This window comes from Eulemur rufifrons, chromosome 6 (genome assembly GCF_041146395.1).
Source record: "Eulemur rufifrons isolate Redbay chromosome 6, OSU_ERuf_1, whole genome shotgun sequence".
Classification (NCBI taxonomy): Eukaryota; Metazoa; Chordata; class Mammalia; order Primates; family Lemuridae; genus Eulemur; species Eulemur rufifrons.
Genome location: NC_090988.1, coordinates 53,769,001 through 53,794,993, shown reverse-complemented (window position 1 = coordinate 53,794,993; position 25,993 = coordinate 53,769,001). Strand labels below are relative to the sequence as shown.

Sequence of the window (25,993 nt, the reverse complement as noted above, 5' to 3'; positions counted from 1 at the left end):
CTACATTAAAAAAAGAAAAACCAAAGTGTTATGATTTGAATGTGTCTCCCAAATCTCACATGTTGGAACTTAATCCCTAAATTCATATGTTTATTGGAGGTGGGAGGTAATTAGGATTAGATAAGGTCATCAGGGTAGGGTCCCTGTGGTAGGACTGGTAACTTTATTGGGAGAGGAAGAGAGACCTGAGCTTGCACTTACTCCATCTCGCCATGGGATGCCTCCCACCGTGTCATGATGCAGCAGGAAGGCCCTCACCAGACGCCTGCACCATGCTCTTGAACTTCCTGGTCTCTAGAACCATGAGCTAAATAAACCTCTATTCTTTATAAATTACCTAGTCTGTGGTATTCAGTTATAGCAACAGAAAACAGAATAAGACACTAAGTAAACTCTAATGACAAATGACAAACCAAGAAAAATCATTTTCAATTCAGGTGACAGACAGAGGGATGGATAATCTTCAAAAAAATATGAAAAGCTAAAGCTAATTGGTCAATAAGACCAACAATCTCATAGAAAAATGGCTAAAGGATATACAGTCATGTGCCACATGGCAACATTTTGTTCAGTGATGAACCACATATACAACAGTGGTCCCATAAGATTAAAATATCTTATTTTTACTTTACCTTTTCTATCTTTAGATGTGTTCAGATACACAAATACTTATCACTCTGTTATAACTGCCTACAGTATTCTGTATGGTAACATGCTGTACAGGCTTGTAGCCTAGGAGCAATAGGCCATACCATATAGCTGAGGTGTGTAGTAGGCTATATCATCTAGGTTTGTATAAGTATACTCTATGATGTTCACACAATGACAAAATCACCTACTGATGCATTTCTCAGAATGTATCCCAGTTGTTAAGCAACTCATGACTATAACAGAAACGGATGTGCAAATGGATCTTAAATGATTCCTTTTTTTTTTTTTTTTTTTTAGAGATAGGGTCTCTCTCTGTCACCCAGGCTGAAGTGCAGTGGTGGGATCATAGCTCACTGTAGCCTCAAACTCCTGGATGCAAGTGATCCTCCCTCCTTAACCTCCCAAGTAGTTGGGACTACAGGCATGAACCATGACACCAGCCTTAAATGATTCTTTTGTTATGAACAGATACACTCAAAACAAAAGAAATGCAAGCTGAAACTACACTGAGACATGATTTTTCGCCTATCAGATTGACAAAAATCCATAAATTTGATCACAGTGCTGGAGAAACAGGCATTCTCATACATTGCTGACGGGAGCAATGATACAAGCCTAATAGTGGACAATTTGGCAGTAGTTATCAAATCCACAAATGTGCAATCCTTTTGATTTAGTATGAACATTTCTGTGAAATTTTCCTACATATATTTGCACCCAAGCAAAAAGTATGTACAAGGTTATTCATTGGAGAATTGTTTGTACTAGCAAAAACTGGTAACAACTCAAATGTCTACCAGTGGAGGATTAGTTAAATATTATACATTATGGTACAACTATACAACAGGATACTATGCAGCTCCTGAAAAGAATGAGGAAGTTTCCAATGTACTGATTTGGAAAGATCCCCACAATATTTATAAAATATAATCTATATATATACATAGTTTTGTTTTTGTTTTTGAGACAGGGTCTTGCTGTGTTGCCTAGGCTAGAGTGCAGTGGCACTATCATACCTCACTGCAATCTCCAACTCCTGGGCTCAAGTGATCCTCCTGCCTCAGCCTCCAGAGTAGTTGGGACTACAGGTGTGCATCACCATGCGTGGCTAATTTTATTTTATTTTTTGTAAAGACGGGGTCTCACTATAGCCCAGGCTGGTCTTGAATTTCTGGGTTCAAGCAACCCTCCCGCTTCAGCCTCCCAAAGTGTTAGAATTACAGGGGTGAGCCTCGAAGATACATCATTAAGTAAGAAAATGCAAGGGTCAGTGTGTATCTTCTGCTACATTTTATATTTTTTTAAAGGAAAATAAGTGAAAATGTTTATATTTGCACAAAGAAACTCAAGAATGCACATGAAGCTAATACAACCACTTTCCAGGTTAGGAGTGAGGGGAGGAGTAGAAACTGGGCATATGAATGCTGAGGAATGGAGGGAGACATTTCTCTGCATATTTTTTATTTTTGGACTATGTAAATAAATTACTTGTTCAAATTTTTAAATAAAAAAGTTAACCTAGAAAGTTTACATGAAGAAGCACAGACAAAGCCATTAGGTAAATACAAATGAAATAAAATAGGAGATGGTAATAGGGACATAAGAAATAACTAAAAGCATTAAATGGGACAAAAGGAAGACACTTTCTTGATAAGTGTTGATGAACTTTTATATATTGAATAACAGAGCATCAAAATAGATGAAATACAAATAGAAGGAGAGTTTGATATAAACAAAAAAGTGGAAGACACATCATTCTCAGCCTGATGGGTTAGAGAGGCTAAAAATAAAGATGGATATACATTATTTTAAAATATTACATATGTGTGTTATGTATGTATGTACATAGCATGACTAGACTAATAAAATATCAAGAAGTAGATCCTATTTTAAAAAACTACACCTCCTTTTAAAATAGCCATGGAATGCATAAAATGTAAATTCTAAAAAAATAAAATATACACAACTACAGATTTTAACCCTTATTTATAGACTTTGATTTAATCCCTTACATCTGCAACAAAACTTGAAATTCATAACACATTTATCCAATAAAAAGAACACCAAAACCTAAATATTCTTCTAAAAAGACTTTTGGTTTGGTCAAAGAGTAATTAAAAATTCAATTACTAGTTAGTTATAAAATAATGATAAAGAAAACTTTACATATCAGAATGTATGTAATGTAGCCAAAGCTGATTCAGAAGGAAATGATAGCCTTAAATGCCTACATTACTTTTAAAAAGAATGACAAGAAATAAAATAGGCATTCATTTTAATAAGCTTGTAGAAAAAGAGCAAAAAAGCTGCCCCAAGGTAATTAAGAGGAAGAAAATAGTAAAGATAAAAGAAATTAATTATTTAGTAACTATAGAAATGAGAAATAAATTCAAGTGTTTTTTTAAACAAGCAAACCAGAACATTCCTTAGTATGGCAAATAAAACCCTTGATGACTTGGTCCTTGACAATGCCCCTGCCATTCTGAACTACGGACTCTTTGCTATCTGAACTCAGGAACCAGACTGATTCAGATAAAATTTTGGAGGTAGGGCTGGCATCCCTGGCTCTCTGAGCTCCGGTTACTTGCTTACCACTGCCAGCCATTAGTGCAGTCCACTGCCCTGTAAGCTCCAGCTCAAATGTCTCCTCTTCCAGGCAGGCTTTGTGGATCCAGACAACTACAACACAAGCCAGCGTGGGACGAACACTGCAAGAGTGGGTAAATCCAACATTCGTGGCAGAGTGGAGTAACAGGTTCATGTGTGACACTAAACCCAGCCGTGGGCATGAAGGAGAGCTGGCTGGTGGAGCTGGTTCATGGAGGAGAAATGGGACTTCAGGCCACAGTGGAGCAGTGGAAAGAGCCCCCCAGGAAGAAGGAAAAGCACGAGCAAACACAGGGGCAGGAGTGAAAGGACAGAATGGTTTGGAGAACAGTGGACATCCCATGTGACTGCGGTGTGGGAGGCTGATGAAGAGTGGAACAGGTGAGTGTGGAAAGGTCAACAGTGCGGGTCACAGGGGATCTCAATTGGTGGAGGAGCAGGTGCTCCCTCCTGCCGTGGGAGGCAGGGATTGTGAGGTTGGGACTGTTAGACAGTCCATGGCCTGACTCCCCCAGCCACTATTGAAGTGCAGGAATGTGGGGTGGTGGGTGGTGTGAAGGGGATTCTTTAAGCTGGCAGGCTGCCCAGGAGGAGCCGGGCACAGCTCTGGCTCCGGAGGCCTGGGGCTGTGGAAAGGGGCCCATGCTTAGTCCATTTCTCCTCCCTGACCCATTTCCTGGCTCCTGCGTACCAACACACCCTTGCCCCGGCACAGCCAGGGAGGATCTAGGAGGCAGCTCCTGGCAGCTCCCCCAGTCCCCGCAGATAGAGTCACACAGCTCCAGCCATCTGTCTGGCCCAGCCCCCGCAGGGGCCTCTGTGGTCAGGTCTTTGTGTCTGGACAGTGGCCCTCTTTGTCCTGAGCAGCTCCTCTGTCCGTCCCACCTCCCTCCTGCCCTTCTCTATCTCTTGCCTGTGTTACAAAAAGCACCAGCTTTGCAGAGAGACAGACCAGGGCTCTGACCTTGGCTTCTCCCACTGAATCTCTGTGCAACCCTGAGCAAGTCACTTTGCTTCTCTGAGTTTTCACTTTTTTGATCTGTGAAAAGGAGCTGTTGTAAAGAATCAAACTCCTGGCCGGGTGAGGTAGCTCACACCTGTAATTCTAGCACTGTGGGAGGCAGAAGTGGGAGGAACGCTTGAGGTCAGGAGTTCCAGATGAGCCTGAGCAAGAGCAAGACCCTGTCTCTACTACATACAAATAGAAAAAAAATTAGCCTGCCAACTAAAAATAGAAACAAAAATTAGCCAGGCGTGGTGGCAAGCACCTGTAGTCCCAGCTACTTGGTGCTTGAGGATCGCTTGAGCCCAGGAGTTTGAGGTTGCTGTGGGCTAGGCTGATGCCACGGAACTCTAACCTGGGCGACAGAGCAAGACTCTGTCTCAAAAAAAAAAAGAAGAATCAAACTCCGGGCAAGAACTGGTGAGACCCAAACAACAAATGCTGTCCACAGGGACCTCTACCCAATGCTCATGCTGTTCACTGCACCTCCTCCTTACATCTCCCACCTCATCTCACCTTTCAGCCCAGTGGCTACCATTCTCCCATTTGACGGATGAGGAAACCAAGGCCTGAGGACAGGCTGTAGGTCATATAATCTGCACAGTTACACAGCACCCATGACTTGCAGAGCCCTATACTTGGTTTAATACTCTGCTGTCACCATTTTGAAATTCTTAATTTTTGAACAAGGGGACCACATTTTCATTTTTCTCTGGGTTCTGTAAATTATTAATGTGTAGCTGGTCCTGCTTGTGGGGAGGTACAGCAGAGGCTTGTCCAGGCCTGGACCAGGCTTCCTGCTTCCCAGGACTGCCTCCCTTGGGTGCCTGCATCCTGGCATGCGGAGAGCCAGAGCTTCCAGGCTGCATTTGGCATCAGGGCCCTGGCCCCTGCCCAGGAAACCTGAGGAGCACAGTTCCCGGCTGGCGAGAAAGGGAGGACAGCTCAGGTCAATGCAGCAGCCCAGAGAACAAGTAAGAAAAGGCTGCCGAAACCAGCCCATCCCTATGTAACTGGAGCCACCAGGGTGGGTCCCAGGGTCATGGCCCAGCCATCACTGCAGGAACTCAACAGGGCCTTCCTGCCCAGCAGCTGCAGTCTCAGGGCCAGGAGATCCACCTCAGACTCACTGCATGACTTTGGACATTTCTTCCCCTTTCTGAACCTCAGTTTCTCTATATGTCACATGCAGATAATAACACCTGTCTCACAGGGTTCTGGTGGACATTAAATGAAATACCTGAACACGATGACTAGCACAAAGAAGGTGATCACTAGATAGAGTCCTTACTCATTCACTCACAACAAATATTCATGTTGTAACAAATATTCAGGGACAGTGTAAGTGCTGGGCATTTAACTGTGAACAGGATGGCCCCTGGCTCTGCCCTCAAAGAGATTCCCATCAAATCTCTTTGGGAGATAGACATTGATAGTGACAATGGTAAATGACAGCATGATAAATGGTGGAGCACCTGGCCTGGGCCTTAGAGGAGCGAAGGTAGGGAGCCAGGAGCTGGGGGCCAAGGGCAGAGAAGCATGAAGGGGCCCTGCAGGCAGAGGGAGCAGCAGGTGCCACTTCAGCACGGCTGGCTCAGGGGCAGGAGGTGAGGCAGAGAGGTGGGGAGGATGGAGAGGCAGGCTGGAGAGCTGGGATTTATCCAGAGGGTGGTGGAGCCACCAGAGAATGTGAGCAGGTGATGGCAGCAAGGGGTAACAGAGACATCACCCGGGCCTGGGAAGGAAGGGCTGGAGCCTGGGCCGGCACAGGGGCTCCACCCCCAGCATGGATTCTCAGGGCAGAAGGTTTTCTCAGGGGTGATGAGAGAAGCAGAGAGAGGGAAAATGAAAAGGCCTGAGCCAGCCAAATGTCTCCTTGGGGCTGGAGAGACAGGAAGCCTCCTAATGCATGGAGAGCAGCCGAGGCTGGGGCTTGCCCTGCCCCTCCTGACCTGCTGCTGCTAATGGAAGACTCCCCCGCCCCCGTGGCTCCATTACCCACCTCGTGGGGACCATTACTGTGCCTGGGCCTTCATCATTAGCCTGCCTTGGCTGCTTGGTCCCAGGGAGACTCCTCAATGCTATTCTACCCTTTCAGATGGGCCTCTTGTGTGAGGCTTGCCATGTGACTCATGGGGCCTCAATTGCCTGATCTGATCAATGGTTTTAAATTCTTTTAGCTGTAGAGTCTTCTATGTGTTTGCGACCAATTCTTACCAGGAAATGTAAATAAATAAAAATATAAAAGCAGTGGTGCTCCAGTTGAAGCCAGGCAGCCCCAGGTGGGGAATTTGAAGCCTGCTGGACATGATGACCTCTAAATCCCAGTGATAGAAGTCCCTGGGGAAGATGTCAGGGGACCTAGACTTCGAGCCCTCATTAAAGGGGGTACTAACCCTTCTAACCCAGGAAGCTCAGGATGATGGGCAAAATCCTAAAAAAATCTCAAGATAGGCCAGCAAGTAAGAGATTATTATGACTCCATTTTGCAGGAGAGGAAACTGAGACTCAGAGAGGAGTCACAGGACAGGCAAGACTGAAATCTGAACCAAGGCCTTTTCCTCTGCTCCTCCAGCCATATTAAGTCACTGTTGCGGTAGCTGAGACACCGTGTCTCCGGGATGCAGCTGCTTGGCTGTAAAGTAAGGGACTTGAACCAGCGCAGAGGCAGAGCCCTGGACAGGCCACCACCCAGTTCTCTCTGCTGAAGTCAAAGGCCAAGCCTGGGTCCTCAACTTGGAGTCAAAGGAATTTTTTTTTCCCTCCTGGGTTAAACAGCAGTGACAGTAGAAGATTTGAAGGCTTGGAATGGGGACAAGAAAAAGAGGGTTGGCTGGGATTCTAGTGCCTAAAAGTTCTTCCCCACACTGGGACCCTAAGGCCTGGGCCCCACAACTTGGGGCTATGGGGATATCTAAGCCCCTGAAAGCCGCATGGACCAGCTTGGACAATAGGTGGAGGAGGCTGCACAAGGGGCCTTTGTGTCTCCCAAGCGAAGGTCCCAGCGGGACTGCAGAGGCGGCTCAGTCACACAGGGCTGTCTGTCCACTCTGCTCTTGCTCCTGGCAGGGCTGCAGCCAGCATCCTCCCTGGACCCCTCCGGGGGCTGGCAGCTGATACGGAGCCTAGTAGAGCCCTAGGCCTCGGGGCCCTGAGCAAGCTCCTGGGCCACAGGAAGAGTCCTCTGCACCTGTCCTGCCACTGCACCAGTCACAGCACGGGGCGGATTGGCACTGGGAGGTGGGAGCATCAGTGTGATTGGCTCCATTTCACAGAAAAGGGGGCCCTGAGAGGGACTGGAACTGGGTCAAGGTCTCCCAGAGTCAGCGCTGAAGCTGGGCCAGAACCTACACTTCTGAGTCCTGGACCTCAAATAAGGTGGGGTCCGGGGAGGGGGCACCTGCTCATTCATCCATTCACACGCTCAAGGATGGAGCACCTCCCGATGTGGTCCTTGCCCTCCAGAGCTCACAGTCCAGGAAAGGGACAGATACAGGGTCCATGACTACGGAAGGCCATCAGAGTGGGGTTAAGGGCAGACAAGGGAGTTAAGGCAGCTCAAAATGAGGAACCAAAAAGTGTGTGGATTTCAGGGAACTGCTGTTGAGATTAAGGAAAGGGAAGGGGAGGGGGAGCATAGGAGAGGGTCCCTCCGCCGCCTGCCTCCTACGGAGCTGGAGAGGAAGGCTGGGTCTGAATGCCCGGCTTTCCTTCCCAGGGCAATGGGGAGAGCCCCACCCCGCCCGTCTCGAGCCAGGGAGGTGCGTTCTCAGCGTGGAGCTCCTGAGCGGGTCTCCCCGGAGCAGGCGAGCCAGGCGGGTCGGGAGCGGGGAAGAGGTGGAGCAGGGCTGAGGCTCGGCGCAAAGGTCCGCAGTGGGCCACGCAGGTACCAGGAAAACCTGTAAAACTTTGGCGCCTCTGAAAACCTCTGTTCACACGCTCCAGGTCAGCGTGAGGGAGGAGAGCGTCCTCCTGGCCAGGCGGTAGGACCATCGTCGCCGGCCCCTCCCCGCGCAGCACCGGTTGCAGACGCGCTGACCCCGCGGCGGTGTCGCTGGGCGGCGTCCCGGAGCGGGTGGCGGGTGGCGAGGTGTCTGTCGGGGCGGCTGCGGGGCGGCGCCAGGGTCTGTCCAGAGTCCGCCCCGCCCCGCGCCCGCCCGGGCCGCGGGGTGGGGAGCGAGGCACGCCTGGGACAACCGGGCTGCCAGGCACGTGGGTCTCCGCGGCGGCGGGACCCGGGCGCTGGCACCCGGGAGCGGCGGCGACGGCACCCCGGGCGGAGGAGCGCAGCGCAGAGGTGAGAGGTGGGTCGCCTGGTGGGGGCAGGACACCGGCAGGACACGGGCATGGCCTGGGGACGCGGTGGGTCAGACTGGCAGGTGCCGACTCAGCTCCGGCCCGAGAGGGACAGAGGCGCGTGCGTGTGGGTCCTACTGGGACGCTGTTCTGGGCTGTTGTGTAGCGCGCGTCTTGAACTTTGTCTCCACTGCAGTGTCGATCTCGGTGAGTGTGGACAAATACCCTGGTAGTAAGCAGGCTGTGTGTGTCCGCATATTTGGGAAGTCTGTGTATTAGTGGGTGAGTGTGTGCGCCCCCGGGGGCCCGTAGCCAGACTTGTGGGATTTGTCTGTGTGTGTGCTCCGATGTGAGCGCCCCGGGGGCGAGGCGCTGTGGCCAGAGACTCCCTGCGCCCGGTCCTACCCCAGGGTCACTCTGGGTGGCCCGCCTGTCCTGGCCGTCAGTAAGACTAGGGGGCAGTTACAGGGAGGAAGTGGAAAGGAGGGTGCAGTGGCAAGGAAGGACAGTTAAGCCTCTGTCAGAGGACTTTTAATCTGGCGGGTGGAGCTGTAGGAAGGGTTAGTCAGGGGAAAGTCTGTCCCCTACTCCCCCACTAGGGCAGCCAGTGGCAGGCTTGGGGTCCTCCAGGAGCCCAGCCCAAGGGTCTGGCCCTGCTAGAGACTAGCGTGGTCAGTTTGGATCTCTGGGATCCATGGCTGTTGTTCCTCTCAGCCGGGCATCTCCCGCTCCCTTCCCTGGGTCTGCAGCTTGATCTCCCGGCTTGTTTTGGATCTAGACTGAGGATCAGGTTGGGGCCCCAGGGAAGTCTCAGTTATCTGTGGATGGGAGTGGGAGGAAGAAGATTCTTTGAGCAGACAGGGTCCACGGGTGCACAAAAGAGCTCTGGAGACTCAGAGACCTAAGTTCCAATCCAGCCTTGGCCACTGTGTGACCCTGAGCCAGGTGCCCTTCTCTGAGTCTCAATGGCCTCATCTGTAAAAAAGGAATACTAATGATATGGAACTTGAGGGCTGTTGAGGAGCTGATATGTGGGGCATGTTCAGCACCAGTGTCCCCCTGGGCAGGCTCACAGCTTGGGGGTGGGGGGTCAGTCCCTACAGGGAGCCTCCTGAAACCAAACTCCCAACCTTGCCTCTCCCTAGGCTAAACTTTCACAGGACTGCGACAGGACCGTGTCTGAACCCCTTAGCTTGGGACTTAAGGCCTTGAAAACTGGTCCCTGCCGACCTCTCCGGCCACCTCTCCCACCTGACTCTTTACCCTACAGTAACTGCCTGTAGACTCCTGTACGCACCGGGCTGTTTCTTGCCTCTGCCCACTGCATATTCCGTGCTCACTGCCTGACATGCCCAGCTACTCTCACCTTCCTCAGTTGGACAACTACCAGACTTGGGGCCCAGCTCTGATGTCCCCTCCTCCAGAAAGCCTTCCTTGATCCCCCAGCTGGGATGGAGCATCTTCTGGGCCTCTGCAGTCTTGGCGCTGACAACCCTGGTCCTACCCTACACTGTCATGGTCTATATTTATCTCCTCCTTCCCTCTCTCTAAGTCTGGGGGCTCCTGCAGGGCAGAAACTGTGGCTTGCTCATTTCTGTGTTGCCAGCACCCTGCACAGAGATGAGCTGAACTGAGAGAACCACAGCAGCCCCATATCCCCTGTCTCTGCCCGCAACTTCCCCAGTGAAGGCCTGTCTGCAGCGGAGCTCTATGTCACTACAAAGAAGGGTAAACCAGAATCTGGTCATCAAAGCAAGTGGCACAGGTTTTCACAGTGTGGTCTGCAGCACTGCAGGACCCAGCATGTGCAGGCTGAAGACTTAGATTTCATCCTGAAGGCAATAGGAAGCCATGGAAATTTATGAGCAGAGGAGATCCATGGTCAGAGCGCCATTTCTGAAAGGTCTCTCTGGCTGCAGGTGGAGAATGGATTGAATAGTGCCAAGTGCAGGAAGCTCAGGACATTTGTGATGTTGACACCAGAAACATCCCAGGCATTGTTTAAACTCTGAGTTAGCCCTTGCCCCTTTGGCCAAACACTTTCCCCTGAGCTCTCAGATGCTCCTGTTGAGGAATTTGGGCACACTTAGGACTCTCCCTCTCCCAGAGGGGGCTAGTGGACCTGCAATTGATCTCATCCCAGCTCTGCCCTTAGCTTGTTGGGTGACCATGGGATAGTTCCTGCCCTGCCAGCCTCTAAAAGGAGGCCAGAACCAGTAAGGTCCTGTGTTTGAGAGTGTGTGCAGTGGGGAGCAAGGGGGAGGCTCTGGTACAGGCTTGTCACTCTTTCTTCTCCTCTACCTGCCTTAGGCTGTCCTAGGGTCTGGCCAGAGGAGTTAGAGGATCGCAGTATGTAACCTTCAGAAATAGCTGCCAGCCGGACGCGGTGGCTCACGCCTGTAATCCTAGCACTCTGGGAGGCCAAGGTGGGTGGATCACTCGAGGTCAGGAGTTCAAGACCAGCCTGAGCAACAGTGAGACCCCGTCTCTACTAAAAAAAATAGAAAGAAATTATCTGGACAACTAAAAATATATACAGAAAAAATTAGCTGGACATGGTGGCGCATGCCTGTAGTCCCAACTACTCGGGAGGCTGAGGCAGGAGGATCGCTTAAGCCCAGGAGTTTGAGGTTGCTGTGAGCTAGGCTGACGCCACGGCACTCACTCTAGCCCGGGCAACAGAGCAAGACTCTGTCTCAAAAAAAAAAAAAAAAAGAAAAAGAAAAAAGAAAAGAAATAGCTGCCAAGCTGAGCTGCAGAGTGAGGCTGTGGCTCCTCCATTCCTGTCCCCCTGCTGCTTAGGATGCACAGGGCTCTGAGCCTTCTGGATCCCCCAAGAATCAGCTAAGAGAGTGTGAGGGCATCACCAAGGCCTCATGAGTGATTTTGTGGCCATGGTCCTTCGAGAGGCCATTATGCCTCTCTAGGCACCCGTTTTGCCATTTGTCAATTGGGAATGATGAGCCTTGCCTCCTCAAGTGCAAAGTTGCTATGAGAATTCTTAAGAATATTGGGCAGGAAAGAGCTTTGTAAGCTTTAAAGTGCAATGCTCAGGGGAGGAGTGTGATACTCATAGTCTTAAATGCATTTTGAAGACTATAATAGAACACGGGTGCAATGGCAAGGGATTATGCTGGTCATTAGAATTTAATTATTGAATGCCTTCCTCTCCCCTTGCACCCTCTGCAGAGACAGCTTACTAATAACAACTTACAAACATCCCTCATTTTATCTTCCAACACCCCTATGCGGGAGGAATTGCTGTCTCCATCTTGTAGATGAGGAAATAGAGGCGTGGAAAGTATCTTGCCCAAGGTCATTAAACCAAGGTGAAATCTGGGGCTCCTGTCTGCTGCCCCAGCTTAGTCCTCCCCATCCAAGACAGGAGCCCCATCAGGGTAAGGCCTGGTCCTCTGGCTTCCAGGCTGAAAGGAGTTTGAGTCCTGCCCTGGGAACCTGTCTTTGGGGCTTTCTTGAGGCCTGATTACCCAATTGCTGATAAGATAATGCCTGTCCGTAGGACCAGAGAAGCCTTGATCTTGTGAGAGAAGGAAGAGATGCCTCAATGAAATATTTCCTCTCCCCAAACTGCCTTCTATAGGCCTCTCTGGTGTACCCTTTGGGCCATATCTTCCTCTTGGGCTGCCATTGGGTCCTGAGGCCTGGCCTTTCCCTATTACTGGGCCCTGAGAGGGGAGGCTGGCTGTGGAGGCCCACTCTGACCACTGTACTCCCAGAGGCAAGTTTCAGGACTAGCCCAGGCCATCCTTTCTCTCTCGGTCCCCATCACCCAGCACAGGTTGGGCCCAGAGCAGATGCCAGTGAGTATTTGGGAAATGAGTGACCAGGTGAAGGCAGGCACACAGTAGAAGAGGGGGTCCTTGCTCCATGGAGAGCCACAGTTGGCTCTCGAACAGAAGAATTCTTCCACTCCTGACACCCCATCTCCTAGGTCTGAATCCTTCCTGGTCCAGGGTGAGCAGCTGGAGTTTCTGCTGGGAGGGTAGGCAGCCTGGGCCCTGCTGGGAATCTTGTTGGCCCTCTACCCTGTAAAGGGTCTACCCTTGTCCCTGTCTTTGTAGCTCCCTAGAGGAGAGGCCTGGGCACTGGAGCCAGGGAGGAGAGCCTCCCTCAGACTTTTGGGGCCCACATGGCCCTGTCTTCTTCTCCTGTCTGAGGAGAGCCTCCTGGTGTTGGCATGGCTTCCCGGCGAGTGCCCAGCCTCTAGCCCCAGCTTATAGGAGGACTTCTTGCCATGGCTGGGCTGGGAAGGATGCTTCCCCTCTTGCAGGAAATCCAGGGCCAAGGGACCCACTGCTGTCACTGCCCCATTGTACATACAGTCTCCACCTTGGTCTCCCTCCCTCCAGACTCCGCAGTCCCACCCACCTTCCATATGGCACCATCTTTGTAAAGGTCAACTCTGGCCGTGTCCTCCCCCTCTGAAGCCCTGCCGTGGCTCCCCATTTTCCTCAGAATAGAGGCCAAACTCCTCAGCCTGGCATTTGAGCCTTTTCATGTGAGTTCCTCAGGCCCCCACACATTCCATGCCACCTAATCCTCCACACCAGCCACTCGTGATCTCCTGGCCTGTCCCCGGCAGGCCACACTCTCACACCACCAAGTCTTTGCACATGCCTCTCCTGCCCTCAGTGCCTTCCTACCCTTTTTCTACCTGACAAACTCCTAATCATTTATTAAATCCCAGCTCAATGGCCCCTCCTCTGAGAAGCACTCCCTGACCACCTTCCCCAGGCCAGGTAGGAGTTGCTCTGGGCTCTGTGGCTCCTGGGCTTCTTCTGGTCGTGGCTTAATCACCCAAGTGGACTCAGTCCCTGTCTGCATCTTTCTCCCCAGCCAGATCGTGCGCTCCTCGGAGGCCTGACAGGGTGTGATCTGGGCCTGGGTGCACAGGGTCCCTCTGAGGCTGGGCACACGAGGACACTGGCAAGTGTTTGCTGGGACTTTGTGTCTCCTGGGAGTGTAATTTATGACTGCATTACTCCAGACTCCCGTGGTTCTGAAAATCTCAAAAGCAAAGGCTATCAGGAGCAACAAGTAGCAGAATTAAAGAAACACTTAGCATTCACTCCTAGAACCAGAGGCTCTTGGAACTGGACTCTGAGAACCAGTGAACTCAGAATCAGACTGGCAGGTGTCCTTTCTATGCTTCTACCCCTTTTTCCACCTTGGGTTCTCCATTTTCCCCCTTTCCTCCCAAGCGGGACCCTTCCTGCTCCTCCTCAAACCTGATCACAGCTCCTCTTCCAGAAGCCTTCCCTGACTGCTCTGACTGTGACCTCTGCCCCTCTGCTGGGGACACCTGGGAGGCTCCCCCACACCCCCACTGAGAATCCATCATGGGCCTCTGGATTTTAGTGTCTCCCTGTCGTGACAGGCAGACACATCCTCCACATCAGGACAGTGTACAATTTGCCAGCACCGGGGAGCACCCACCTGCCCCCATCTTACTCATTCCTCATGAGCTGTCCCAGGTAGTGGTGATTCCCCCCGTTTGGCCAGTGAAGAACCCCAGTCTCAGAGAGGTGGACTGACTTGACCAAGATTGCACAGCATGGTTGGTTGCAAGTTGGAGCCTGAACCCAGCGTTCTTGGCCTCTTGAGTCTGGCTGGAGGCATTGGGTGTGATAGGTCGGGGTCGCGCCCGAGGCCTTGTGGTTCTGAACCTGCTCAGTTCAGTAGCGCATCTCCACGGCCCTGTGCTGGGCTGTGCTAAGTCGGGGCTGGGAGGGGTGGTTTGGAGTTCTGCTCTGGGTCGGGGGTTGTTTGCTCAGCCCCACACTGGAAATAATTAGAATACCAGACCCTGAGTAAGGCCCCTCCTCCTTAGGGGGTCTCAGTTTCCTCATCTGTAAGCCTGGCTAATCTGAGACCCACACACTCAGATGCTCTGAGCTCAGCCTCAGTGAGTGTCCCCCACAGTCAGAATCCTGGGGCTCCCTAGAGGGAGAGAGCCCCTGGGAGGGGCTACAGAGCCCAAGGGCCTCCTGAACACTGGCTGATAACATCAGAGGTTACCCCTTGGCTGTTTCTGCAGACCAGCCCCAGTGCTCACAGTGCAGCAGCACATCAGGCAAGGTTTCTTGGAGGACATTTGGGAGGGGACAGAGGTGACTTCTAAGCTCCTAAGCCTGTGCAACCCAGCCTTGCCCTCTCCACTCCCAAGCCATAGGGATAATTAACAGTCCCCAAGCATGTCATGTCATCTTGCTCTGGCTTTTGCTCACTCTGCTTCTCCTCTCTCTCCACCCAGCTGACTCCTACTCATCTTCCAAAATGCAGGTCAGATGTCTTTTGCTCCAGGAAGCCTTTGTAGCCACCCTCCTCTCCCATTCAGGATCACCTTGGCTCTGTTCAGGCCTGACCACCCTGAGTTGTCACTGCCTGTTTCTGAGTGTGCCTCTCCCACCTTGACAGTGAGCTCCTTGCGATCAAGGAAGGGTCTGACCTGCCTCTGAGTCCCCGCGTGCCCTGCCCAGGGACAGGCAACCTTTGTGAAGGGCGAGTGAGTGAAGGAGTATGACAGGTGTCTGGTTCCTGCATGGGGTCCCTGAACTGCCTTCCCGGAGAATGTTGTCAGTGTTGGAAACTTGATCTATGGACAGTCGGACCATGACCTCACCACCTGTAGCCCCTGCCCATAATTCCTGCGGGGCTTCCTGCCCCCCTTGTCTTCCTGAGATACCCTCATCCTCCCTGCCCTCTCCACTTTGCTGAAATCCTCTCTTATTAGTTCCTAAAAGGAGTCTGAATCATCTCATTTAACTATCTGGGCAACCCTCTGAGGCAGGTACTGTTCTGATATTGAGAGGAATTGAGATTTGGGTTTTGGAGTTAAGAGATTTGTCCAAGTCCTACTGGGAATAGCAGAACTGAGATTTCCCACCTGCCCAGTGCCCTCTCTTGCTCTCACGATGGCAGGATGCAGGTTCTCTGTTTCCCCTCGCAGCATTCCACCCCTGGCAGAGACAGGCAGCAGGGGTCTCCAGAGTGGTGACAGGACACTCTCCCCTGCCAAGCTGGACAGGGTCCACCAGCCAGGTTGCATGGCACACCCTAGTGGAGCTGCTGGAATGTCGTCCAACCACCCTGGAAATTCCGAAGCCAGCCTGGGACCTGCCCCGGCCCCTCCTCCTGGTTTCAGGCTCCCTAGCCTAGGGCCACAGAGAGAAAGACCCAGATTAGGGTAGCGGCAGAGCCAGGTCAGCATGGTCTGCATGCTAGGCTTGGCTCTGCCCTTGACCTATGATCTTGTTGAGACCTTGAGCTACCCCTTCTGGCCTTAGTTTTTCCACCTGTGAGATGGGTACAATAACCATCATGGCCACCTCACACTAGGGAAGTACTAAAAAGAGTAAATCCAGGGCCCTGCCAGTTGGGCACTCCCCAGGTGGAGAACCGACCAGACAGGCAGAGCTGTGGGACTGAAAGAGGGATGGTCAGGGAGCTTCCTGGGCAGAGCCTGGGCCTCACAGGTAAGAGTTGTGGTCACGGTCATAGCTTCTGTCGTCAGACAGACCAGAGCTGCTCTGCTGTTACCAGAGCTTGGTAACCCCAGGAGGTTATTTAGCCTCTCAGGATTAAATGAGAAGAGGAATATGAAGCCACCTTTTTTTTTTTTTTTTTGAGACAGAGTCTCACTCTGTTGCCCGGGCTAGAGTGCTGTGGCGTCGGCCTAGCTCACAGCAACCTCAAACTCCTGGGCTTAAGCCATCCTACTGCCTCAGCCTCCCACCTGAGATTTCCCACCTGCCCAGTGCCCTCTCTTGCTCTCACGATGGCAGGATGCAGGTTCTCTGTGGCATGTGCCACTGTGCCCGGCTAATTTTTTCTACATATATTTTTAGCTGTCCAGATCATTTCTTTCTATATTTATTTATTTATATTTTTTGGCGGGGGGCAGAGTCTCACTCTGTTGCCTGGACTAGAGTGAGTGCCGTGGTGTCAGCCTAGCTCACAGCAACCTCAAACTCCTGGGCTTAAGCGATCCTCCTGTCTCAGCCTCCCAAGTAGCTGCGACTACAGGCCACGTGCCACCATGCCCGGCTAATTTTTTTCTACATATATTTTTAGTTGGCCAGATAATTTCTTTCTATTTTTAGTAGAGATGGGGGTCTCGCTCTTGCTCAGGCTGGTCTCAAACTCCTGACCTCAAGTGATCCACTTGCCTCAGCCTCCCAGAGTGCTAGGATTACAGGCATGAGCCACCGTGCCTGGCCATGAAGCCACCTTAACACAGAATATGGTGGAGACAGCACTAAATTCTTGGGATATCGGCGTTAGAAGATAAGAGAGGGTGCCCCTGAGCAAAGATATGACCATGGGACTGCTTTTGTTGTGCTTGAGACAAGAAGATGGGTGTGGAGGCAGAAAGGGTGGGTTGGCAGGGACCAGATCAGCAAGGGCCTGGGTGCCAGGCAGAGGAGCTTGGACATTAGCCCAAGGGCACTAGGGAGCCATGGAAGGGTTTTGAACTTAACAGTATGTGGTTGGATTTGTGTTTTAGGAAGACCTCGTGACTGCAGTGTGAAGAGCCGGACAGATGGGACAGGGGTGGTGACAAGGAGTCTGGGGAGGGGGCTGGGGCAGTGGTGTGGGGAAGTGCAGGCCTAAGGCGTGCACGTCTGACGGGCTTCACAGTTGAACTGACTTGGTGAGTGATGGGGTTCAAATGGGGTGGAAGAGAGAGGTTGTCAAGGCTACATCAGAGGTTTGAAGCCTGGAAGGATGGTGGAGGCCCTTCTCAGTAACGCGGCAATGACTTTGAGACAATGCTGTGCTCCATCTTAGCCTGTTGAGTGGAGGCATCTCCTAAGGAGAAGACAGGGTGTGCACCCGGGTGGAGCAGGGTGAAAAGGTGATGTCCCTTGGCCTTGTCATAGACACTAGAGTACACTGGCAGACAGCTACCAGCCCAGTGGCCATGTCAGCCTGGGACTACCCAGCAAGGTACACTAAGTAAACAGTGGCCCAGAGGCATTTTCCACGCCTTCATCTCCTCTCCCACATCCCGCCCCCCCCCCCCACCTCACTTGTACTGCGCTTCCAGCCTGGGGACCTGGCCTCAGCTGTCTCAGACCCGCTCCCCCATTCTAGGGAAAAGAATCAGATGAGAGAAGGTAGTTCAGGAAGGGGATGTTGCTTTCCTCTTATATGTCTGGTGGATGCTGGGATCTGCCCCTACAGAGGGGGCCCTCCACCAGGCACCCCTCACAGAAGCCCTGTGTGCATGAGAGGCTCCAAGGCAAGACCAAGCCAGGGCCAGAATGCAGAAGGGCCATGTTCTAATCCTGGCTCTGTCCCTGATTCACTGCAAGGCCTTGGGCCTTGGCTTCCTCCTCTGTCACAGGGGGTTTGGTACAGGTGATTTCTGGAGGCTGTTCCAGGCCCTGACGGCCTGGACCATGTGTGTGTGTCCACTGCATGTACGTCTGAGCGTGGCTCTGCGTGCCCCTGTACATCTGCGCGTCTCGGTGTGTCTGTGCCTGTATGCTCAGGTGTGGGGTGTGTGTTTCTAGCGCCTGGGGAGGAATGCTTAGGGCTGTGAGTGGGGAGGAGGGATATTCTAGACAGAGATCCAGCTTGGGAAAAGTGTGTCTGGACAAGTACAATAGAGTGTGTCCTGGGCAAGGAGGGTATTGACCGTTTCCTGCTGTGGGGCCAAAGCACAGAACCAGGCCTCAGGGAGGGGACACTGGAGGCTTGGCTCAGTTCTGCAGGGCACTGGGGGAGACTTCCCCCGGCAGAGCCACACTCCTGTGAAAGGAGGTACCTTGGGTAGGAGGCTGGAGCATGTGAGCTGGGGTGGACAGCTGAGGTTGGGTATGCAGAGGACACTGTGACCAGGACAAGCTCACCAGGCCACCTGTCTGCCTCTTTCAGGCCAATGTTAGAACAGAGGCAGTGGCCCTGGGAGGGCTTGGCCTGGCTGGCTTCACCTGACCCTGAACCCATGCTGTCTCCACCTCCCTGTGTCTGCAGGAGCCCCCTGGGGGCTGTGGCACTGCCTGCCCTGAAAAATGCTGGAGGCTGGGCGTGGCCCCAGGCCTGGGGACCTGTTTTTCCTGTTTCCCGCAGAGTTCCTGGCAGCCTGGTCCAGGCGTGTGCATTCATGAGTGAGGAACCTGAGCTGGCGCTGAGCATCCTGACCTCAAGAGCAGGGGCTGGTCAGGTACAGGGGTGCCAGGGTGGGTCCACTGGCTGGGAGGCTCGGGCAGGTACGCGTGTATGTTGTGCATGTGTGTGCACTAAACTGGGGTTAGATTGGGGGGTCCCAAGGCAGGTGCCCTGCCCCACTTCCTCATCCCAGGCTGTGATGAATTCAGGCTTTGGAGCCAGACAGCCCTGGGTGTCAAGCCCACTTTTTCCAATTCCTGGCAGTGTGACCTTGAACAAATAAATAGCTTAACCTCTATGGCAGTATCTACCAAGGGGTGGAGGTGGGGGATGGGGATGAAATGAAGAGGCTGCGTAGAAGCTGCTCAGCCCAGATCTGGCCCCCACCAAGCAGGGTGGCTGGCAGTGGGGGCTCCAGGATGGAGAACTGCTGATCAGGCTGGCCTGTGGCCTGAGCCAGATAGAAACATGTGGCAGGCCTCAGACAGCTGATCCGTCTCCAGAATGCCTGGGTCCAGTTCCCCTCCCCCTGCCATTTCCCTGGCTATCTAGAGAAGGGCAGAGACTTCTGGGCCCCTGAAGCTCTTGAAGGAGAGACAGTCCAGCGGCCTGTCCAGGAATAAGCAGGTCCCAGGTGTGCTGGGCCCCCAGGAGGGCTGGGTTGTCCTTTGGCCACCTAGGTCAGCAGCTGAGAAATCTTCAAGCACCACTGTCCTCTGAGAGGCCCTCAGAGAAGTAAGGGAAAGGGAAAGGATGCGCATCAGGCTCAGCCTCCTCTGGGCTCCCATGGCCTCCTGTGCTCCATTCATTCATTCTCTTCCTCCTGTAACACCTGCTGTGGGTTGGGCCTCTTGATGGATGATAGGAACAGAGAAAAACATCAGATGGACCTAACCCCCAAGGAGCACCTGGAATATGTTGCATTAGAGGCTGGAAGGACAAATTACCAGCAAGGAATGCCCTGAGGGGTGATGGTAGAGGGGGAGAGCTTCAGTGATAAGGTGACATTTGAGAAGTGTGGGTGGGTTCTGGAAAGGTGTTCCAGACAGAAAGGACAGCGTGAGCAAAGGTGGGGAGGCCTGGAAGGGCCCTTAAATGGCTCACGCCTCCCCTCCAGACTGGGAGCTCCTCAGGGCAGGGCCAGCCAGAACTGGGCCCAGAGGGGTTAGAGAGTGATATTAGACAAAGTCAGGTGGAGCCCTGCTCCCTAGGAGCCTGGGGGGAGGTCCCCAGGGCAGCCAGGGTCAGGAGAGGCAGGGGGGAGGCCTGAGGGAGAGGGCTGGGGACTTTCCTCGCCTTAAAGACGTACTCCCAGGTTGGTGAGGCAGCCAGTGGAAGGAGGGGGAGGCGGGGTCAGTCTGGCCCGGGGCCCCAGTGATGGAGTCCCCAGCTGGCCTGGGAGGGTGGCGGCCAGGATGTCTTAAAACAGGTGGAAGGGGCAACTCCCTCAGTTTGTGGGGAGACGGGGAAGTCTCCACCCCTCTTCTCAGTGTCAGAGATTCCACCATTAGCGATTAGCAGGAAACTCCCGGTGCGGAGCGATGAGGTGTTGACTACAAAGGGAAGATGAAGGCCCTGACCTAATCTGAGGAGAGGCCAGCCAGGCCTTGGCCCTGGGACAGGAGCACAGCTGGGGGATTTGACCCATGGGAGGTCTGAGACTCGGGAGGGAAGGAAATGCCTGATGTCACCTGGGATTCTGTGGCAGAGCTGGACTAGAACCTAAGCTTTCTGAGTCCCAAGCCAGGGCTCTGTCCCAGGAGGGAATATGGCCCCTCTACAGCTCCTCAGTCTCACACTTGCGGCCTCTCCACGCTCCTCCTGCAGCTTCTGTGGGCCAGCGATGCCCAGCCTGCCTTCCAAAGCACCAGACCCAGCAGGCCCAGCCTGCACCCATTCCCACACTTACCGTGTCTGACACCGAATTTCTCCAGAAATGGTCTCCGGAGCCTCCCTCCCAAACATCTCTGAGGTCTCCCCACTCATGGGGTCCCAGGCCTGGCGTCATTCCCCTGGCCTACCACACTCATCTCCTCCGCAGCCCCTCTTCCACCCGTGGTCTGAGAGAGCTCCCCAAAGGGTTCTGGAAAAGGCCACCTCAGAGCCGAGCCTGGACGCTCATAACACCGCAGTGTACCTACTATGAGCCAGGCTCTGCTCCAAACACTTCGCACGAATTACTCAATCCCCCCAGCAGTCTTATGATGGAGATTCTGTCAACCACCTCATTTTACAGCCAGGGAGACAAAGGCAGTCTGACCCCAGAAGCCAGGTTCTAGTCACTAGAGTTTGCTGCACTAAATGATAAAAAGCTCAACGGGTGCAGATGAGGCGCAAGAATGGATCCAGGTAGAAGGAGCCGCAGGAACTAAGGCTGGGAGGGGAGAGTGGTGAGCACATTCAGGAAACCGCAGGTCACAGGGGATGGGGCTGGTGTGGTTGGCAGAGGCTGAGTTATGAAAACCTCAAGTACCAGGAGCTGGGGGGGTGGTGGCTTTCACCTGTAGTCCCAGCTACTTGGGAGGCTGAGGCAGGAGGATTGCTTGAGCCCAGAAGTTCGAGACAAGCCTGGATGATACAGTGAGACCCCATCTAAAAAAAAAAAAAAAGAAAGAAAGAAAGAAAGAAAGAAAGTCAGAAAGAAAGAAAAGAAAAAAGGAAAAAAGAAAACCTAGAGTACCAGACAAAGGGGCTGGGTTTTCTCCTAAGAGAAGGCAGGAGCCACAGGAGGGTTTCTAGCAGGGCAATGACTTTGTCTTTTACAAAGACCCCTCTGGATTTGGATTTGGGCGGGGGCTGAGGCAATGTTCCAGCAATGAGAGGTAGACACTGGCACTGGGCTGGGGCATGGGGCAAGGGTGGGGTGCAGGAATTGTCCTGACCCTTGGGCAAGAGGGGTCCAGCCACTTGGCCCTGTCAGACCCCGGCCACTACCTGTCTCCTCTTAGCCTGCCTCCTCCTCTTGGCTCCTCCCTGGCTCTTTGGGGAGCCATCTGGGTCCATGGCGGGGGTGTCAAGGGTGCAGGTCCCTTTCCTCCTAGGTTGTACATTTGCTGACAGCAGGAAACAGGGAAGATCTGGGGGAAATGGAGGAAGAAGGGAAACTGAGGGACCTATTTTCCCCCCAGCCCCCCTAATCTCAACCTCATGGGCCTTGAACTGCTGCTGGGAGGCCAAGGCTGGGCAGGAAGCTGAGGGTCACAAGGGAGTGGATGTTGCTGCCGTATAGAGTTCCCCAGTCCCAGCCTCTCGGGACCCCAGGATCCAAAATGAAGGGAATTGTGCAGCCTCAGATTCTCAGGGTGGGGAAGACTCACACGTTCTGCCCTTTCTAGCCTTCCAGACACACCCATGCACAGGCCACAAGCCCTCCTGCAGCCTCTACCAGACAGCTGTTTGCCTATCTCTATGAACAGGGAGTTCACTACCTGCCCCCTACAGCCCCTTCCATTGTGGGATGGACCAGGATAGGAACCGCAGCCCATCCCTAGCTGTGTGACCTTGACCAGAGTACTCAAATGATCTGTGTCTTAGCTTCTTGATTAGACAACTGGGGGTGGTGACCTGACTCCCAGAGCATGTGGTAAGGATTAAATGAAGTAACTTTAATAAAGCACATGTACTAGGACCTTTACCCTGTTAGAAAGTTATTTTTTATTTTATTTTTTTTTTTGAGAGAGTCTTCTCTGTTGCCCGGGCTAGAGTGCCGTGGCGTCAGCCTAGCTCACAACAACCTCAAACTCCTGGGCTCAAGCGATCTTTCTGCCTCAGCCTCCCAAGTAGCTGGGACTACAGGCATGGGCCACCATGCCAGGCTAATTTTTTCTATATAGTTTTAGTTTTCCAGCTAATTTCTTTCTATTTTTAGTAGAGACGGGTCTCACTCTTGTTCAGTCTGGTCTCAAACTCCTGAGCTCAAACGATCCACCAGCCTCGGCCTCCCAGAGTGCTAGGATTACAGGCGTGAGCCACCAGGCCCGGCCTAGAAAGTTATTCTTTGTGTTTTTCTTAAACCTTCTGCTGTGATTTCCAGCCTGCCTTCTGGGACCTTTGGGCACATCTCTGCCCTCCAGACCGGGGTCTGTCCCCTGCATCCCAGCTGAAAGAGAGCTATTCTTGGTGACGCTGGTAGGGGTGGGGAGAAGAGGAAGGTGGACAAGCTGACTGGGCACTCACTGTCTGCTGGGCAGTCAGTCCCCATGGGTGTGTCATATGCTCACTAGGGACAAGGTAGGGGAATGTCATGAAAGAGAAACCGGGTAGGCGTGGAAGAAGCTTCACAGAAGTCCCTCTCTGCCCCCCATCCCCATCTCCACCCCAGACTTCCCTAGACTCTTCAGTAGGGTCACTGTCCCATCTGGTAGCCTCACAGGTCTTGGGGTCATGACTTATGTTTGCAGATGTAGAAAGTGCCAGAATATAGGAATATCCAAAAAATATTTACTGAGTGATTAAATGAATAACTGAAGAGGGAGATCCTTGGAAATATTTCCTCAAATACCAAAATACCAGGCACAGGACCAGAGCCTCCCCAGGGAGCGGGAAGATGAGCTGCAGGAAGGAAGCTGGCAGTGCCCCCAGGAGGCTACGGGCTGCCCACTGGCCAGAAAGCCTCAGCAGGCAGTGGGCACTGGCTGTGAAGCAGGGCCAGCCAGCCGGGAAGGCCCCTGCCCATAGATCTGAGACTGTACCCCTCTGGCAGCCCCAGCTCCTCAGATTCTAGAGCTCAGAATCCTAGATGTAGAACTTTGTGATCCTGAAGTTCTAGAGCAGGGTCAGCAAACTTTTTAAGGTCAGATAGCAAATATTTTAGATTTTGCAGGCCATATGATCTTTGTTAACAGATGTGTATGCCTGTATTCTAATAAAGCTTTATTTCCAAAAACAGACTGGTGGGCGGGGTCTGGGCTTTGGGCTATAGTTTCCCTACCCCTGTTCTAAAGTTTAAGAATCATATGATCCTTATATTTGCGGATCTCATGCGTCCTCCAGGTTCCAGGGTTTGGAGGTTCTGGGTCCAGATCCACGTCAGATGGCAACCAAGGCCCTGGTCAGGTGTCAGAGGGTGTGTCAGGCCTCCTGGCAGAGCCTCCCGTGACCCTGACTGTTTTCCCCACTCCCCGGCCCCTGCAGGGCGATGGCAGAAGGCCCCGGGAATGGCACCATCAATGGCACCTGGGATGGGGATGAGCTCGGCTACAAATGCCGCTTCAACGAGGACTTCAAGTACTTGCTGCTGCCCGTGTCCTATGGCGTGGTGTGCGTGCTCGGGCTGTGTCTGAACGCCGTGGCGCTCTACATCTTCCTGTGCCGCCTCAAGACCTGGAACGCCTCCACCACGTACATGTTCCACCTGGCTGTGTCGGATGCGCTGTACGCGGCCTCCCTGCCGCTGCTGGTCTATTACTACGCCCGCGGCGACCACTGGCCCTTCAGCACCGTGCTCTGCAAGCTGGTGCGCTTCCTTTTCTACACCAACCTATACTGCAGCATCCTCTTCCTGACCTGCATCAGCGTGCACCGATGCCTGGGCGTCCTACGCCCCCTGCGCTCCCTGCACTGGGGCCGGGCCCGCTATGCCCGCCGGGTGGCAGCGGCCGTGTGGGTGCTGGTGCTAGCCTGCCAGGCCCCCGTGCTCTACTTCGTCACCACCAGCACCCGCGGAAGCCGCATCACCTGCCACGACACGTCGGCGCCCGAGCTCTTCAGCCACTTTGTGGCCTACAGTTCAGTCATGCTGGGCCTGCTCTTCGCGGTGCCCTTTGCCGTCATCCTGGTCTGTTACGTGCTCATGGCACGGCGGCTGCTGAGGCCAGCGTATGGGACCACTGGAGGCCTGCCGCGGGCCAAGCGCAAGTCGGTGCGCACCATCGCCGTGGTGCTGGCGGTCTTCACCCTCTGTTTCCTGCCTTTCCACATCACCCGCACCCTCTACTACTCCTTCCGCTCGCTTGACCTCAGCTGTCGCACCCTGGACGCCATCAACATGGCTTACAAGATCACCCGGCCGCTGGCCAGCGCCAACAGTTGCCTTGACCCCGTGCTCTACTTCCTGGCTGGGCAGAGGCTCGTGCGCTTTGCCCGGGATGCCAAACCGCCCACAGACCCCACCCCCACTGCCCAGGCTCGTCGCAGGCTGGGCCTGCGAAGGTCGGACAGACCTGACCTCCGGAGGGCAGAAGATGTGTCAGCTAGCAGTGAGGACTCCAGGCGGACTGAGTCCACGCCAGCTGGTAGCCAGAACACTAAGGACATCCAGCTGTAGGTCCTGAACCCTTTGGGCTTGTGCAAGTTTATTTGGAGAGAAGGGGAGATGTCGAGGACCAGGACTTGTGCAAATGGGATGCTCTCCCCAACTATGGACCATCAGGACTCATGCTAGATGATAAAGGAAGCCATGACCTCATGCTCTGTCATGTGGCAGGGGCTCAAGATACTCCCTCCTCCATGGTCCAGAAGAGAGCCAACTGTCCCCATAGCCACAGTCCCCACTTAACATTTGTACGTGTGATTGGGGAAATAAGGTTTCAAGAAAGGCCAGTGTTCATGGCCAGTGCTGCCTCTGGCCTGACTCCCATGCAGATTAGCTGGCTGTACCTGCCGAGGTGCCCAGGCTGGAGTCCAGTCTATTTAAGTCAAATGGAGAAATAGGCCCAGAGAGGAAGGTGTCTTACAAAGGTCACACAGCAAGGTCTGAGTCTGAGCCACCTGGGGTGGGGGCAGAGTCACAGGTTGGCCGGAGGACCCTGGTAAGTGGTCACGCTGAGTTCCCATGGTGGTCTGGGGCAGGACTGGGTGCCACAGTGGACTCAGCTGGAGGAATACCCCCTGCTCAAGAGACGAACATCTGGGGACTGATGTCACAGACTCCTCTGGAGGCTCCCCCGGGATGGGAGCCAGTGTGAAGCTGTAACTTATACTAAAGGTTTTGTTGCCTGCCAAGCCGTGCCCTATTGTGTGGTCAGGGACGGGGATATGGTCTGGGTAACTTTCAACATCCACACAAGGATCCCTTCTCCAATCTGTCCTCTTCTGCCACCTGCCTTCTGACTAGTGGTCTCAGGGGTAGTCTTATAACCGGTTCCATAAGCAAGAAAACATTTTTTATAGGTTTTTTTTGTAGTTCTCTATATTTTCAGTTCCCAGGCCGGTATGATTTGCCAACTAGAACTTTGTGACTTTCTGTTGCACTGATGCATTCATTCCCTTCTGAGTTTCTTTCCCAGAAACGGCAGAACCTCCTTGCAGCCACGAGATAACTACACATCCTTACACCACCTGTTTGTCCAGAGAACACAA

General features: G+C 53.1%; 1 protein-coding gene across 2 annotated transcripts; it reads left to right on the top strand.

The window, feature by feature from the left end:
* Window positions 1–8,404: 8,404 nt before the first annotated feature.
* P2RY2 (purinergic receptor P2Y2) lies at window positions 8,405–25,744 on the top strand. 2 transcript variants are annotated; one of them, XM_069469290.1, is made up of 3 exons: window positions 8,405–8,558; window positions 18,560–18,795; window positions 23,828–25,744. In XM_069469290.1, the coding sequence occupies exon 3, from the start codon at window positions 23,832–23,834 to the stop codon at window positions 24,957–24,959; it is 1,128 nt and encodes a 375-aa protein (XP_069325391.1). In that variant the 5' UTR covers window positions 8,405–8,558; window positions 18,560–18,795; window positions 23,828–23,831; the 3' UTR covers window positions 24,960–25,744. The 2 variants fall into 2 exon arrangements, with proteins under 2 accessions (XP_069325391.1, XP_069325390.1); XM_069469289.1 differs by having other exon boundaries at window positions 18,560–18,749; window positions 23,828–25,743.
* Window positions 25,745–25,993: the final 249 nt, after the last annotated feature.

Coding starts and splice junctions, on each gene's coding strand:
- P2RY2 (XM_069469290.1), top strand. CDS start 23,832: ATGGCAGAAGGCCCCGGGAATGGCACCATCAATGGCACCTGGGATGGG.